Here is a 15293-nt window from a genome sequence, read left to right as displayed (position 1 = left end):
TTTGCAGTTTTTTATTAATTTATAAAAGTTACATAAAAGCGCAGTTGTGTCTGACTCTTGTGACCCCATGGAATAGTCCATGGAATTCTCCAGGCCAGAATACTGGAGTGGGTAGCCGTTCCCTTCTCCAGGGGATCTTTCCAACCCAGGGATGCAGGCGGATTCTTTACCGGCTGAGCTACCAAGGAAGACCATTAACTTATAGTTGATTTCTTCTCTCATAGCATTGTGGTAGGAGAAGATGCTTGATATGATTTCAGTCTTCTTAAATTTATTTAGACTTGTTTTGTGGCTAGCATGTGATGTATCCTAGAGAATGTCCCGTGTGTATTTGAAAAAAGAATGTATTCCACTGCTTTTGGAAGGAGTGTTATATGCATCCATCTGATCTAATGTGTTGTGTAAGGCCAGTGTTCCCCTACTGCTTTTCTGTCTGGATATCCTTCCAGATATATCTGATATAATATCAAAAATATACAAAGAATTCCAACAACTCAACATCAAAAAAAACAAACATCCTGATTTGAAAATGGGAGAGGATCTGAATGGACATTCTCCAAAGAAGAGATACAGATGGCCAACAGATACATGAAAAGATGCTCAACATCACTAATCATCAGGGTGATGTAAATCAAAACCACAATGAGATATCACCTCACACCTGTGAGTGGTTATTATCAAAAAGACAACAAATAACAGGTGTTGGTGATGATGTGGAGAAAAGAGGACACTTGTGTACTGTTGATGGAAATATAAATTGGACAGTGACTATGGAAAACAGTGTGGAATTTCCCCTATAAATTAAACATAGGATGACCCTATGATCCAGCAATTCCACTTCTGGATATTTTCCCAAAGAAAACAAAAACATTAATTTGAAAAGGTATATGCACCCACAAGTTCGTTTCGGTCTTATTCAAATAACCAAAATAATGAAGCAACGTAAGTGCCCATGGATAGATGAATGGATAAAGAATGAAATGGAATACTACCCAGTCATAAAAAAGAATGGAATATTGTCATTTGTGATAACATGGATGAAACTAGAAGGTACGGTGCTATGTGAAATAAGTCAGACAGAAAAAAACAAATAGTGTATGATTTTACTTATATGTGGAATCTAAAAAGCAAAACAAATGACACTCAAAACAAAACAGAAACTGTCATATACACAGAGAAGAAACAGGTGGCCACTGGGGTGGGAGGTGATGGGTAGATGAATGAGCAGGTGAGGGAGATTAAGAGGCATAAACTTACAAAACAAGTAAGTCATGGGGATGAAATGTACATTGTAAAAAAAGAAGTGATTACAGAAATAATAAAACATGTTTAGATTCAGAATAGGTATATATGTTATTTCTAAAGCTTTTTAATAATCTCCCCCACCCATATTCTTTGAAAATGTATCAGTAAAACAATTAGAGATCAAAAGGGTGAAAAAGGTAATCAGTGCATATATGATTTTTGTCTAGATCTATCTTCTGAGGGAGAGGCCCATTTTCCAACAAAGGAGCCTTGCTCTTTCCCTTGGGAAAATTCCCTCTTATTGTAAAACTTGCTTTTTGTTAATCTCACATTCAATTATAGTTATTGTTCTCTGTCTCTTCAGTATTTATTCATTTTCTCAATACAAAACAATGAAATTGTGTAACTGAGTAATCCTTATATTATTTCTTTTCTCATTATTTCTATCCTTCTTATAAATAACTGTAATTATTTTCACATATGCATCATGAGAAATTTATATTTCATTGAGCAACTGGGATGTGCGAGCTTCTTTGTGTTTCTTTCTTCTATTTCCTGTACAGACTTCTCAGATTGTTTACTGAAGTACCATTTCTACCTTCCTTTTAACATTATCTCTTGACCTATTAGCTTAAAAGAAGACAGAGTTGTAATATAAATGTCACTTATGAGTCATGAATACATTTCCTATAAATTACACTTCAGAAAAAAATGCATAGGGAGAGGCTACAATTAAAAAAATTTTTTTTCATTTTAACAGTTTTTAATGAAAGCTGTAGACAAGATGACTTATTCCTGCATCTTCTCAGTTGTTTCTTCTTTTATTTGCCCTTTTCCTTTCCTGCTTGGCAAGATTTGGCTTTATGTTCACGGATCTTTTTGCAGTCTCTGTCCAGTTTTAGTTTTGGTGGTGACCACCTTGCTGGGGTGAATGCCCACATGGACAGTCACGCCATTAGCCTTCTTCCTGTAAACCTGGACTACTCTCCTAATTCGCTGCCCTTTGCAGGACCCTCATACAACCTGAACGTCATCATCCTTTCGGGTGGGCATGGATTGAACGTTGTACTTCTGTCTTAGCTCTTTAGAAAGAGGAGAAAACGTAATTTTCCTGTGAATGTGGGAAGGTGCATTGAAATGCCTTTTTCAGTTCTTGCTTCGGTCAGAAGTCACAAAAGGATTGAACTTCATTTTGGCCAATAGTGTTTCAGCAATGGCCATGGAAGGGAAGAACAATTTTTAAAATGTATTTATTTATTGGTTGCACTGGGTCTTTGTTGCTGTGTGAGGGCTTTCTCTAGTTGTGGTGAGCAGAGGCTACTCTCTAGTTGCAATGTTTGTGCTTCTCAGTGTGGTGGCTTCTCTTGTTGTAGACCACGGGCTCTAGGCACATAGGCTTCAGTAGTTGTTGTGCATGGGCTTAGTTGCCCTGAGGCATGTGGGATCTTCCCAGACCAGGGAGTGAACCAGTGTCTTCTGCATTGGCAGGCAGATTCTTAACCACTGACTACCAGGGAAGTATGAGGCCATAAGCTCTTTTAACAAAATAAAAAGTGATATTCAACATTTTCTCCTACAAAACAAACAAACAAACAAAAACACATAAAAAACTTGGATCTTGTATTTTCACTAAGACCATATCTTTGATGATTTCTTTCCATTAATGGTTAATAAAATATGGTTTAGAGTCAGGCCTCCAGGATCTGAATCCCAGCTCTGCCTTTCAGCAACTGTATCATCTTATTCAAGTTAAGGCATTTACTCTCTTTGTGCCTTGGTCTCTATTTCCAAAATGGAGATGATAATATTATTTATTTCTTGGGTTCAAGAGAGGATAACAGAAAGCTCTTACCATCATGCCTAATAAAACTATTTTTAAAATAATATATCTACTGATTGATTGATTTGGTTGTGCCAGGTCTTATTTGTGGCACGTGGGATCTTCAATCTCCATTGCAGCTTGTGGGATCTTTAGTTGTGGCATGAGGGATCTACTTCCCTGACCAGGGATCGAACCCAGGCCCTCTGCATTGGGAGCATGGAATCTTAGACATTGGATCACCAGAGAAGTCCCTAAGAAAGCTCTTCAGGACAGTGCTTGGTTCAATCCATATTAATCACTGGCGAAATGGCAACCCACTCCAATATTCTTGCCTGGAGAATCCCACGGACAGAGGAGCGTGGTGTGCTACAGTCCATGGGGTCACAAAGATTCAGACACAACTGAGTGATTAACTTTCACTTGCACTTTATTATTTTGACAGATATTTCACAGTGTCTTTGTGGAATCACCTAAAATTGTCTAGTGGTCAAAAGAAAAAATTAATGATGAAATTATTAAAATATGAAATAGTTGCTTTCCTCTGCTATTTCCTCTCCTTACAAATTACGGTAGATTATAATGATGTCATAAGACTGCCACACTTGAATAACCTAGTTGATTTTCATTCTCAGAATCCTGAAACTACCTCTTATTAGCTACATTTACTAAATTTTTTCTTTAACTGACATCTCTTTGCTTGAAGGAGAGAAAGTTTAGGTACAGTCTGAAGTCTTCAAGTGCTGGGGATATGGCTACTTGTCCCTTCCCACCTAAGTCAGAAGTTCAAAAAGGAAAAAGATTTACATGAACATATTTTTAAAAATATTTTTATTTATTTATCTATTTGCCTGCACTGGGTCATTAGCTTCGTGTAGTATCTTCAATCTTAGTTGCAGCATGTGGGATCTAGTTCCTGAACTAGGGATCGAACCCAGGTCCCCTGCATTGAGAGTATGGAGTCTCAGCCATTGGACCACCAGGGAAGTCCTGAACATAAAATATTTTAGGTTCAAATAATACATTATGAATCTTTGTTCAACATATTGCATAGAATTATGTACTTAGGGGATGGAAAGTTTTCTCCATTAAAACCAGCAGAGATGTAGACCTTGACCTCCTTTCATCATCTTTATATTTGCTTTATAGCATCATTGTCCTCCCATATTTCCTGGTTCAAGAATTGTCATCTTTGAATCTTGTGCCCTCTCTCCAACCTGTCAATTTCACTTTCTTAGTTTGTCCAATCTGTTCCTTCCTGTCTGTTCTTAATACTGACATGTATTAGCTTTGCCTCCTACACTGCCAGTTTCACCAATTCCAATCCATTTCATCTATTTCCAGGGAAAAACATCTCTGAGAAATCTCTAGAGTCTACTGCCTGTGAAATAATGTCTAAACACCTTAGCCTGGTTACTAGCAAGCCTTTCCAGGACTCCTCTACCCATCTCCCATCGTCCCCTTCAGGCTGCTTATGTGAACCGCCCCAATCAGCACTGCTCTGCTTACTACTTCCTCTTACTGCTAGCTCACTTCCTCCACTCTAGGTTATTTTCTTTGTTTGCCATGCCTGTCTTCTTTCTGTCAGCCTTCCTACTTCACACATGAAGAAAATGACTCTCAGAGGGATTAAGTGGCTATGATAGCGCCTCTGGTGGGGGTGGGGGTGGGGTTAAGGCAGATATGAACCAAGTTTCTCTGACTCAGACTCTTTACTCCCAAGTACTTGCGCACATTTCCTAAGAACAAGGCTATTCTCTTATTTAGCCACAGTACAATTCTCAAACTCAGGAAACTTAACATCGATGTAGTATTATTGTATATTATACAGGCCATATTCAAATTTCACCAATCATCCTTTATAGGAAAATTTCCCTGTCCAGAATCCCATCTAGGATCAAACTTTGCCCTTCATTCTCTTAGTTCTTCAGTCTTTAACCTGGACTAGTTCCTTAGCCTGCTTTGTTTTTAAGACACTGATAGCTTTTAAAGAGTACAGGCCAGTTACTTGTACAATTTCCCACCCTGTGGCTTTTTTCTGAATAGATTCAGGTGGCTTTCATGAATAGATTCAGGTTATGGATTTTTAGCAGTAATACTACATAAGTGAAGTTTATTCTTCTTACTTCATTGCATCGCCAGGCATACAATGAGAGCTGTCCCACTATATTCGCCTTTGACCACTGGAATAAGGTGGTGTGTGAACTACTGTAAAGCCACCAGTTTCCCCTGTGTGATCAGTAAGCAATCTTTGGGGACATATTCTGACTGTGTAAATAATTTTTTCCTCCTCAAACTTTCACCCAGTGGTTTAATGTTTAATGACACAGCGATCACTATGATAGTTGTAAAAACTCAACAGTTTCATCTACATTTACTACATGGCAGTCTAGTGAAAGGAGGAACTTTCCCATTTTTTTCCTCTATTCCTTTCTAATCAGGAAAAGAAAACAAAAATGATCCAAACAAAAACTTAAAGAATTGGATACTAGTCTAACTGGAGTGCGGTTGATTCTCCTTCTCCTTGCACATGCGGGGCGTAAGCTTCTCTGAGACCGGACCTTTAGTCCTCTGCCTACAACGCTCTGGGCCTCGTGAGCGACGGGCGCTGGCCACACAAAGTGGTGTGGAGTTGAGAGTCTCCAGATATTCTAAATTGACACCTCAGTCTCTACAGCCTGGGAAGAAATGCTTTTGTGTGTCCAACTCTACGCTATCTTTATGCTGCAACTTTTGAACACAAAAACATTTGTTTCAAAGCCTCCCAAACCATGCTTAAAGTATCATCTGGTGGTGGTGATGGGGGCTGGGTGGAGGGTTTAAAATGTAGATTGCTTGGGTCCAGCTCCAAAGCTTCCGATTTAGTAGATCTGGGTTAGGATCCAGGGATCAGGTGGTCTGCGGATTAAACCTTGAGAAATATCACTCTCAAAATGATTGTGGGCAAGTCTCCTTTCCTGGAGAAGTCCGGCGCCACTGGCAACTCCCAAGGGGCTCGCTCAGAAAAGGCTGGGGGAACAAAAGGGGGCATTCATCCTTCCTCCACCCATCCGACTTCAGAAACCTACGTCCAGCTGATGCCACTCGGATGCGGGGACCCAGGTGCTGGGGAGAACACGTAGGCGGCGAGATCGGGAAAGAAATCCCCCTATGGAGCAGGGCTAGCTGGCTCGCGGGCACGAGGGGACGCAGAGGGGTCGACACCGCCCCTCGGCGCCGGTCAGCCCCAGTGCAGCCGTGCCCGAGGGCTCCACCCCCACCCCGCCCCGCTCCCTGCGGAGCACCGCGCCGCGGCTGAGTGCTTAGTCACCGTGAGGCTGCGCCTGCCCCGGGGCCCTCACGCCCCCGTCCTTCCCCGGGCCCGCCCCCGGCCGCACCCCCAAGGCGCGCACTTCCGCGCGCATGGCCCTGCTGGCCCGGACTCTAATCGCGAGCGCGGGACACGGCTGGCTGCGGGCGGCGCGCGCCTTCCCTAGCTCCGCGCCACCTCCCGCCCGGCCAGCCCGCGCCTTCTCCCGCGCCATGGCGTGCAAGCAGGAGCCGCAGCCGCCGTGCCCGCCGCCCAGCGCCGGCGCCGAGTTCTCGTACGACTATTTGGTGATCGGCGGCGGCTCGGGCGGGCTAGCCAGCGCGCGCCGGGCGGCCGAGCTGGGCGCCCGGGCGGCCGTGGTGGAGAGACACAAGCTGGGCGGCACATGCGTGAGTATCGTTGGTTCCTGGCGCTTCTCCTCGTGCCTGGGTCCCTGCAGCGCAGCGTCCCGAAGCCCCGCTTTGTGTCCGCTGCTCCCTGCAGGAACAGCCTCGTTCTTCCCTAGTGCGATCCACCTCCACCCCCGCCCCAGGATGGACCCCCCCCCCCGCCCCCTCCGGTGCAGCGCTTTCCGCTTCGCCGCGCGGGTCGGAGTCAGGATCCCAGCGGGTGTAGAGGAAGGAAGTACGAAAGGACTTACCCGCGACCCCCGAAGCTAAGCCTGCAACCTTTCTGGCGCAGGTGTCATCATAACGGTGGCCCGAGGTGATTAAATTTAACAGAACTTTCCTACATCCTCACTCCTCTGAGTGGAGGGGTATTGTTGTATTCCATGCTGGATCTCAACACCAGACTTGAAACATAAAACTGCGTGGAGAATAATTGCAGCTCGCCCGCGTCTCTCTGGGGAGGGGGGAGGAAAGATGGAGCGTGTGTAGTTCACTGGGGATCCTGTGGCTCTCCGTTCAGTTTCAAGGGTAGAATGATTTACAGCAGCTGTTCTCTCTCTTGGCTGCACATTCAAGTCACCTGAGGAGTTGAAAAAATTTCTGCTTAACCTGGGTGCAACCTCGGCTTTGGTGATTCTGAATTGCAGCCAAGGTTGAGAATCACCGACTGCAGTTTATGTGGAATGTAGGATTTACTGTTAAATGATTTTACAGATCTTTCGTTGCGGGGAGGAGGGGCGGGAGGGATTTTAAAACAACCTCTTCGCCAAAGAGGGTTGTAAATCCAGTGATTCAGAAACTATTCATTTAAAAAACAAGTTTAGTTTCCAAGTTATTGAGGAGGGCTTTTCTATCGAAGGACTTGGGAAAGGTACTTGCTGTTGGTATTAAAATATTGTAATCGAGGGACTTTGCTGGAGGTCCAGTGGTAACAGTCCGCGATTCCGTTGCAGGCGTCATAAGCTCGATCCGTGGGTCGGGAAATTAAGATCCCGCGTGCCCCGCATGCGGCCAAAAAAAAAAAAGTTGTATCTAAGAGTCCCTTGGCTTGGGAATGGGTTCTTGAAGTTCCTTTGGAGAGAGATACTTAAATGACACTACACTGGGAGCTCCTTAAAGGCAGAAACGGGTTTGTGTGTTTTCAGCCTCTTACCACTTTAACAAAGTCCCTGCTCAGTAACCGTAAGTGAATGAAATCCAAAATTAACAGCTGTGAAAGGTTAAAGGAGATAGGATACTGTCTCCAGTGTTCAGTGCTCATTTTTGAGGTTCAAAACGGAAGTGAGAACGAGGAAAGGAAAAATCCTGGTTTAATTATCAACTTGCACCTTGACACCTTAGTCCAGACAGAGCCTCGGAGAAGTCTGGCTGCAGAAAGCAGATGGAGGGGGTGCCGGTAAGAGCCCCCCGGGACAGCCTGTGACATCACTTGATAGCCGCCCATCTTAGTCCCTCTCAGCTTTTCTGTTTTCCTTCTTCCTCGTGAATGTCCTAATCAGCCTGTGGCATCCTTTATCATTGCCAATCAAGAAGGGGATGCCACCATTTTTAGATTCCTGTTAGAAATGTAAATAGATGAATTAAGAGATCAGCTACTTACAGTTTAAAAAAAAAAAATCAACTACTTCGGAGAGCTAGCAAAGGACAGCTTGGGAGTTAGCCACTCACCGCTTCCTTATAAAGAACCTGGCCTTACTTACTTGGGACTTCCCCGGTGGCTCAGACGGTAAAGCGTCTACCTGTAATGCAGGAGACCCGAGTTCAATTCCTGGGTTGGGAAGATCTGGATAAAGAAATAGCAACTCCCTCCAGTATTCTTTCCTGGAAAATCCTATGGAAGGAGAAACTTGGTAGGCTATATAGTCCATGGGGTCGCAAAGAGTCAGACACAACTGAGTGACTTGACTTTCACTTTACTTATCTCATTCTGCTACCACAACTTAGTTTTCAGTAAACACTGATCTCTTGGGGAAAATCCCCTATTTCATATTTTTATGATGTGCCATTTGGGCTTGAATCAAACTGGATTTGGTTTTGAAATGCCGGGAAGGGTGTAGTATGCCTTGACTATCAGAGAAGATAATAACTAATTGATAAAACGTGAGTTTAGATTTGTCCCAGGATTCTCCTTATCTGGGTTATCTGCATGTGCCATAGCAAACTCCTTAAGTGCAGTGCTTTCCAAACAGGTGTAGGGAAAATTGAAGCACATTTCATTTGTTCCTGTCTTCACTTCTCTTAAGTGCGAAGTATTTGGACTGGAGATGGTTGAGAGAAAAGGGTAGATAGCAAGATTTGTAGACAAAGGTATCTTCCCTCTAGAAGTTTACAATACAATAGGGAAGCAAAGTGTATTGTAGAGAGTCAACCCCAGAGTATGGTGGCACCAGAGTAAGGTTCCCTTTGGGTAGTTGAGAACTGATCACTTCTGCTTGGGCACATTGGATACTTTGGGGATAGAGATAATAATATCTTTGTGAACTTGAACTGGATGTATATCATTTTTTGATAGGGTAGGTCAGGGACAGAGGCACAGAGGCAGGGTGTGTTGTGTAATCAAATTTGACTAGAGCAGAGGTGTCTCCAATGAAAGACAGAAGCTGAGGGGCGGGTGGTAGTAAAAATATAGAGTTTCTGGAAGCCCAGTGAACTATGGAACGATTTTGAGCGGGAAAAGGACACTGTAAAAGTGGTTTTATGGTCGAGGTGTTTATACTGGTGAGAGATGTCCCTTGGGAAATTGACATAGAAGTTTCTTTACTTTTGACTCTCCAACCAGTATTTTTATTAAATATATAAATCTAGGGACTTCCCCGGTGGCACAGTGGATGAGAAGCCTTCTGCCAGTGCGGGGGACATGGGTTCGATTCCTGGTCCAGGAATCCCACATGCCCTGGAGCAAGCAACTTAGCCTGTGCACCAAAGCTTCTGAGCCACGTGCTGCAAGTACTGAAGCCCTGGCGCTAGAGCCTGTGCTCTGTAACAAGAGAAGCCGCTACAGTGAGAAGTCTGCGTGGGCAGCAACAGAGACCCAGAACAGCCAAAAGTAATAAATAAGTAAATAATTCTTAAGAGCATAAACTTTAGAAAATACACAGATCTCAAGCTTGGTGGATTTTTAAATGTTTTGCTGTGGATGAATTCACACAGAAGTTTTAATTGTTTCATTATTATTTGCTCATTTATTAGTATACCAGGTATATAGGTACATTTTTAGATGCTGTGGTCCTAGCAACAGACAAAGCAGATAAAAATCCCCATCTCATGGAGCTTACATTGTGATCATTATGTGTAATTTCTAAATTTTCCATGCGAATTTTAACAAAAAAATACACATTTTTGTTCTAAGCCTTCCAGACTCAAGGACTGATGGAGTTGGAAATGATTTTGGAGCTCTACTAATTCAGTCTTACTATAGTTTTTTTTTTTAAATAGGAAGCACTAACATAAGCTTGCTGACTTAATTTTTTTTAATGACCATTTGAAAAAATTGTATTACTATCATTTTTAAGAGGAATTTTTTTTATTAAAAGTAGGAAGCTTATAATTTCAAATAAAGGACAGTTCTTTATTTATTCGGCCATGCTCTTTGGCTTATGAGATCTTAGCTTCCCACCCAGGGATGAATCTCATGCCCCCTGCAGTGGAAATATGGAGCCGTAACCATTAAACTGCCAGGGAAGCCCTTGACAGTCCTTTAAATTAAATACTTTTAGCTTTATGAAAATGGGGCATGGGCCTTATTGCTTTCATTTCATTAAAGATCAGACTCACGTAGAACCTTACAGGAATTTAGAAGCATTGTTCTAGCCTAGGACCCTCATTTTTACCAAGGAACAAATTGAGTGTCAGCTGAAATGTGGTTGAAAACAAACCAAGCATAAAATAATCTATGGAATTAGCAGCCCAGCCATCAGAAGCCGTGGCTTTGGTGTCATTGTGTGGAGTAATTTATGACTTGATGAACATTTTTAATCATTCTTCTCAGCTACACAGAAGGAACCTTCTTCTGCCTCTTAGGAACCAGTCATCATTTTGTGGCTAAAACTCCACTCTCCCAATGTGGGAATCCTGGGTTCGATCCCAGGTCAGAGAACTAGATCCCACATTCCAAAACTAAAGAGCCTGCATGCCACAACGAAGATCCTGCAACTAAGACCTGGTGCAGCCAAATTCAAAACAAACAAACAAACAAAAAAACATTTGTTTTGGAATCTAGCAGGTGGGTGTCCACTTCAGAGCTTCTGATTTAGCAGGTCTGGAGTGAAGCTCCAGCAGGTATATTTTTATGAAGAGCAGACACAATGCTGCAGGCTTCGTAGGAAGTCTTTGTGCAGACTTCAACCCCATGGAAGTGCGAGAATGAATCTGGTGAGCCCTGCACAGTTGTCGGGGTCAGATGATAATGAGTTTGGTCCAAGAGTCATTTCTTACTTTCATAATTTCATGCTTCCAGAGTAAATGCCTTCCATGGGTGTATATGTGATGTGACTGCTTGCCAGATATACAGTTTTCCTTTTCCTGGATGCTTTTTGTTCCTTCTGTGATACAATGGGGTAGGCCCCTTCCAAGGAGAAGGTATTTTCAGAATGAGTGACCTGTGTTGGTATACTGAGAGTTCACTTTTGTTTGATGGAGTTTATCACTTACAGCTGTAAAGAAGCTGAGGTTTGAGATGACTGTGTCCCATACTGTGTTCTGTAGGGAAGGGAAAACGTTTCCTTCTGCCTTTTATGTTCAGTACCTGGGGCCTGCAAATTAAACTTGACAATGGGCAGATTAATGGGAGAAAAGGTTTATTTCACATGCACACATGAGTGTCACAGAAAAGAATTGGGCAAAAAGGAACTCGTAGACCTGGAAGCTTAATACAGATTAACAGAGGGTGACAAATTGTGGAAAAGCAACCAAGGAAAAGGGGATTTGGACATCTGGAGGCAATAAATTGTGGGAAGGTAAATATATGAAGAGAAACTAATAGAAGATAAGGGTTACTTTAATAAGGTTGTGTGTGTGTGCAGATTCTTCTCATTGCTGCCTTTCCATCTCCCATGATAAGGGTTTTTCTCCTGCTAGTATAGGATAGGGTGGGAAACACCTTCACTAATGTTAGCTTTGCTTTTCAGCAGAAAGCTGAAATGTTAGCTTTGCTTTTCAGCAGAAAGGTGGGGAGATCAGAGTTCCTCCTGTGTCTGCTGTTTCTAAATTGTCTTCACTTCAAAATAATGCCAGAGGAGTGGCATGGGCAATAGGGTGGCCCACTATTTTGGGGTGGCACATTCTGTTGCCCTCAAGGTCAATGTGGAAATAAGCAGTGAAGGCCAGTACTGCTACTAAACGTCTAGTGGACGAACTAGGTAAAAAGGCTTTTGTAGCTCTAATAACATGATTCCAGTCTTAAATTAGTCTTTATTTTTCTGGATCAGGTTAGACATTAAAAATGGGAAGCTGAAAGAAATCATCTGCTTTTCCCTAGGATTCAATTTGAAGTAAATAATCTTGTATTACCTAGTGCAAGTCATTCATTTCTGAGGGCTGGAGAATACATGAGATCATTTTTTAGTTCATTTTTGTGGAGTCTCCAATAAGGTAAATAGGGATGTAACTCATTTTGTAGCACTTTGCAGATTCTGTGTTTGTTTTTCCTTTTTACAAACTGCAGGCTTGGGGCTGCCCTGCGTTGCCCACATCTCATTTTTGCAGCAGCATTTGCTCACTTCATATCACTGTGTCATTTTAACTCCCGTGGTAATTCAAACTTTTTCTTCATTATTGTATCTGTTACGGTGGTCTGCCATCAGTGATCTTTGATTTTAACTGCACGACTTGGTGAAGAGTCAGATGACGGTTAGCATTTTTTAGCAATACAGTGTTTCTTAGTTTTGTGCCTTTTTTCTCAATGCCGTTACACACTTAATTGACTACAGTGTAGTGTAAACATAACTGTTGTAAGAACTAGGAAACCAAAAAAATTCATGTGACTCTTGGGGTAACTCACTTTATTTCGGTGGTCTGGAGCCAAACCCAAAATATCTCCGAGGGCTGCCTGTATCATGCTTGTCTCATGATCAAGTGCAGACCAAGGGAAGATGCAGAGATTGCCCAAAGCCAAGGTGAACTAGAGCCTTCTGGGAGCTTGGTCTCTGTGGTTCAGGGCCCTTCTCTGTTCTCTGCCCACGCAGATGTGGGAAGAGTAAGCTTGAGGAGAAAGTTCTTTCTGACTTACTATTCCCTTCCCCAGGGCCTGCAGGAGCACGTATTCCAGTGTTCTTGCTGAATGTACTGATGCAATGATAAAGACTAACCCAGTTTTTGTGTATCAGCATGGGGTTCTTAACCAATGAAAGTTAGGGGGTAAGTGTTGATCCCTGGACAAAAAGTCTTTTTTTTAATATATATATTACTTTCAGATAATTTGTTATTTGTATATATTGTGAAATGGTCACCACCATAAATGTAGTTAACATCTGTCACAATACATAGTTACAAGTTTTTCCTGTGAACTTTTTTTCTCACTGTTTAAAATTTATTTTAATTAATTTATTTGACTGAGCTAGGTCCTTAGTTGTGGTATACAAACTCTTAGTTGTGGCTTGTGGGATCTTAGTTTCCCAACCAGGGATAGAACCTGGGCCCCCTGCATTGGGAGTGTGGAGCCTTAGCCACTGGACTGCCAGGGAAGTCCCCTCTTGTAAACTTTTAAGATCTGTCCTCTTAGCAGCTTTCAAATAGTATTATTAACTGTAGTCACCATGCTGTATGTAGTTACATCCCTGTGACTTACTTATTTTATAATGGAAAATTTGTACCTAGCAAAAGTCTTCTTGATCATTAATGTCACAGTGAGCTGTGCTGTACACACCAGTTGGAGAGGCCAGCAGGAGGAGCGGAGGCTTTAAAAGAGGCCTGAGAAACAGCCATCTGGTAAATTGTTATCTGTATTCGTCTAGGCTGTATACAGGGCTTCCCTGGTGGCTCAGATGGTGAAGAACCTGCGCCTGGTCGGGAAGATCCCCTGGAGAAGGAAATGGCAACCCACTCCAGTATTCTTGCCTGGAGAATCCCATGGACAGAGAAGCCTGGTGGTCTGCAGTTCATGAGGTCTCAGAGAGTCCGACATGACTAAGCAACTAACACTTCTCCACTTCAGGCTGCAAACAGTTATGTAGTATAACAGGTAAATCATACACTAACTTGGAGGTAGTAGCATGCACTTTGATGTTATAGTATCTATAGCCCCAGTAGGCTCAACATGCATACTTTTTAATGGTAAGAATACTTAACATGAAATCTACCCTCTTAACAAAATTTTAAGTGTACATCACCGACTCAGTGGACATGAGTTTCAGCAAGCTCCGGGAGTTGGTGATGGACAGGGAGGAGGCCTGGTGTGCTGCAGTCCATGGGGTTGCAAAGAGTCAGACACAACTGAGCGGCTGAACAGTATTGCTGACTGTAGGTACAGTGTTGTACGACAGATCTTTAAAACTTCCTGCTTATCGAGATTTGGAGCCCGTTAATTGGTAAATCCACATTGCCCTCTCCCACCCCCAGCCCTGGCAGCCACCATTCCACTGTTTGATTCTATGAATTTGACTGTCTTAGATCCCTCGTGTAAGTGGAATCATGCAATAGCTATCTTTCTGTGACTGTCTTATTTCACGACGATGTTCCAAGGTTGGCTTCCCTTGTGGCTCAGATTGTAAAGAACATGCCTGCAATGTAGGAGATCCAGGTTCGATCCCTGGGTCAGGAAGAGCCCCTAGAGACGGAAATGGCAACCCACTCCAGTATTCATGCCTGGAGAATCCCGTGGACAGAGGAGCCTGGCAGGCTATATAGTCCACAGGGTTGCAAAGAGTCAGGCACGACTGAGCAACTGACACTTTCCCAAGGTTGAACATGCATTTTTAAATGAACATTTACTAAAAGGAGAGCTCAGTTTAGGGAACCTTATGATTAGTTCCTTCGGTATTGACAAAGATCCCTCAAAACCAGAAAATAATCCTAATTGTTTCATGAGTTGAGAATTTCATAAAATGAGGCACACCTATGTTCATAAGTGCCAAAGAAAGGAGTGATCAGAAAGGGTGGGGTTCGTTGAAGCAGGTAAATCCTATTATTGAAGTCTTTTGATTTACCTTGTTGATTGTTTAATCTTTTGCAACAGTCTTAGTAATGTTGCTTTGCCATCCACCTCAGAACCCACTAAATTTGCAGGGCCAGTAAAAGAAAGGCTGCCTCTTAATCCTTCAGAGTTCCTGCTTGCTTGTAAAAGGTATCTTGCACAAGTAGCAACAGAGAATTTTTCTGGTCGAGTGGAATTAAAGAATTTTGTAGAAATATGAGTGACCTTCCGCATTTCTAAGCAGATTTCACACAGTCACAGTTAATAACCATTTATTCACTGAGTGTTGCAACATGATATATTAAATAGGTTATGGGATCCTAGATCCTTTCTCTTTTGGGGGTGAGCAAGAGATGTAGGGCCAGATACCACTCAGTGGGTGTCAGGTGGTAGAGGAACGTG

General features: G+C 42.7%; 1 protein-coding gene and 1 pseudogene across 1 annotated transcript in view; one reads left to right on the top strand and one right to left on the bottom strand.

Moving 5' to 3' along the window:
* Positions 1 to 538: 538 nt before the first annotated feature.
* On the bottom strand, positions 539 to 2436 carry LOC136176905 (large ribosomal subunit protein uL24-like; annotated as a pseudogene).
* A 4025-nt stretch (positions 2437 to 6461) lies between these two features.
* The window catches only part of GSR (glutathione-disulfide reductase), a 41853-nt gene continuing 33021 nt past the window's right edge, over positions 6462 to 15293 (top strand). Inside the window, exon 1 of the mRNA XM_065947573.1 lies at positions 6462 to 6763. Coding sequence (XP_065803645.1) covers positions 6467 to 6763 — 297 coding nt within the window. The 5' untranslated portion in view covers positions 6462 to 6466. The remainder of the gene's footprint in view (positions 6764 to 15293) is intronic.

This window comes from Muntiacus reevesi, chromosome 10 (genome assembly GCF_963930625.1).
Source record: "Muntiacus reevesi chromosome 10, mMunRee1.1, whole genome shotgun sequence".
NCBI lineage: Eukaryota > Metazoa > Chordata > Mammalia > Artiodactyla > Cervidae > Muntiacus > Muntiacus reevesi.
This window is presented reverse-complemented; position numbering and strand designations above follow the sequence as displayed.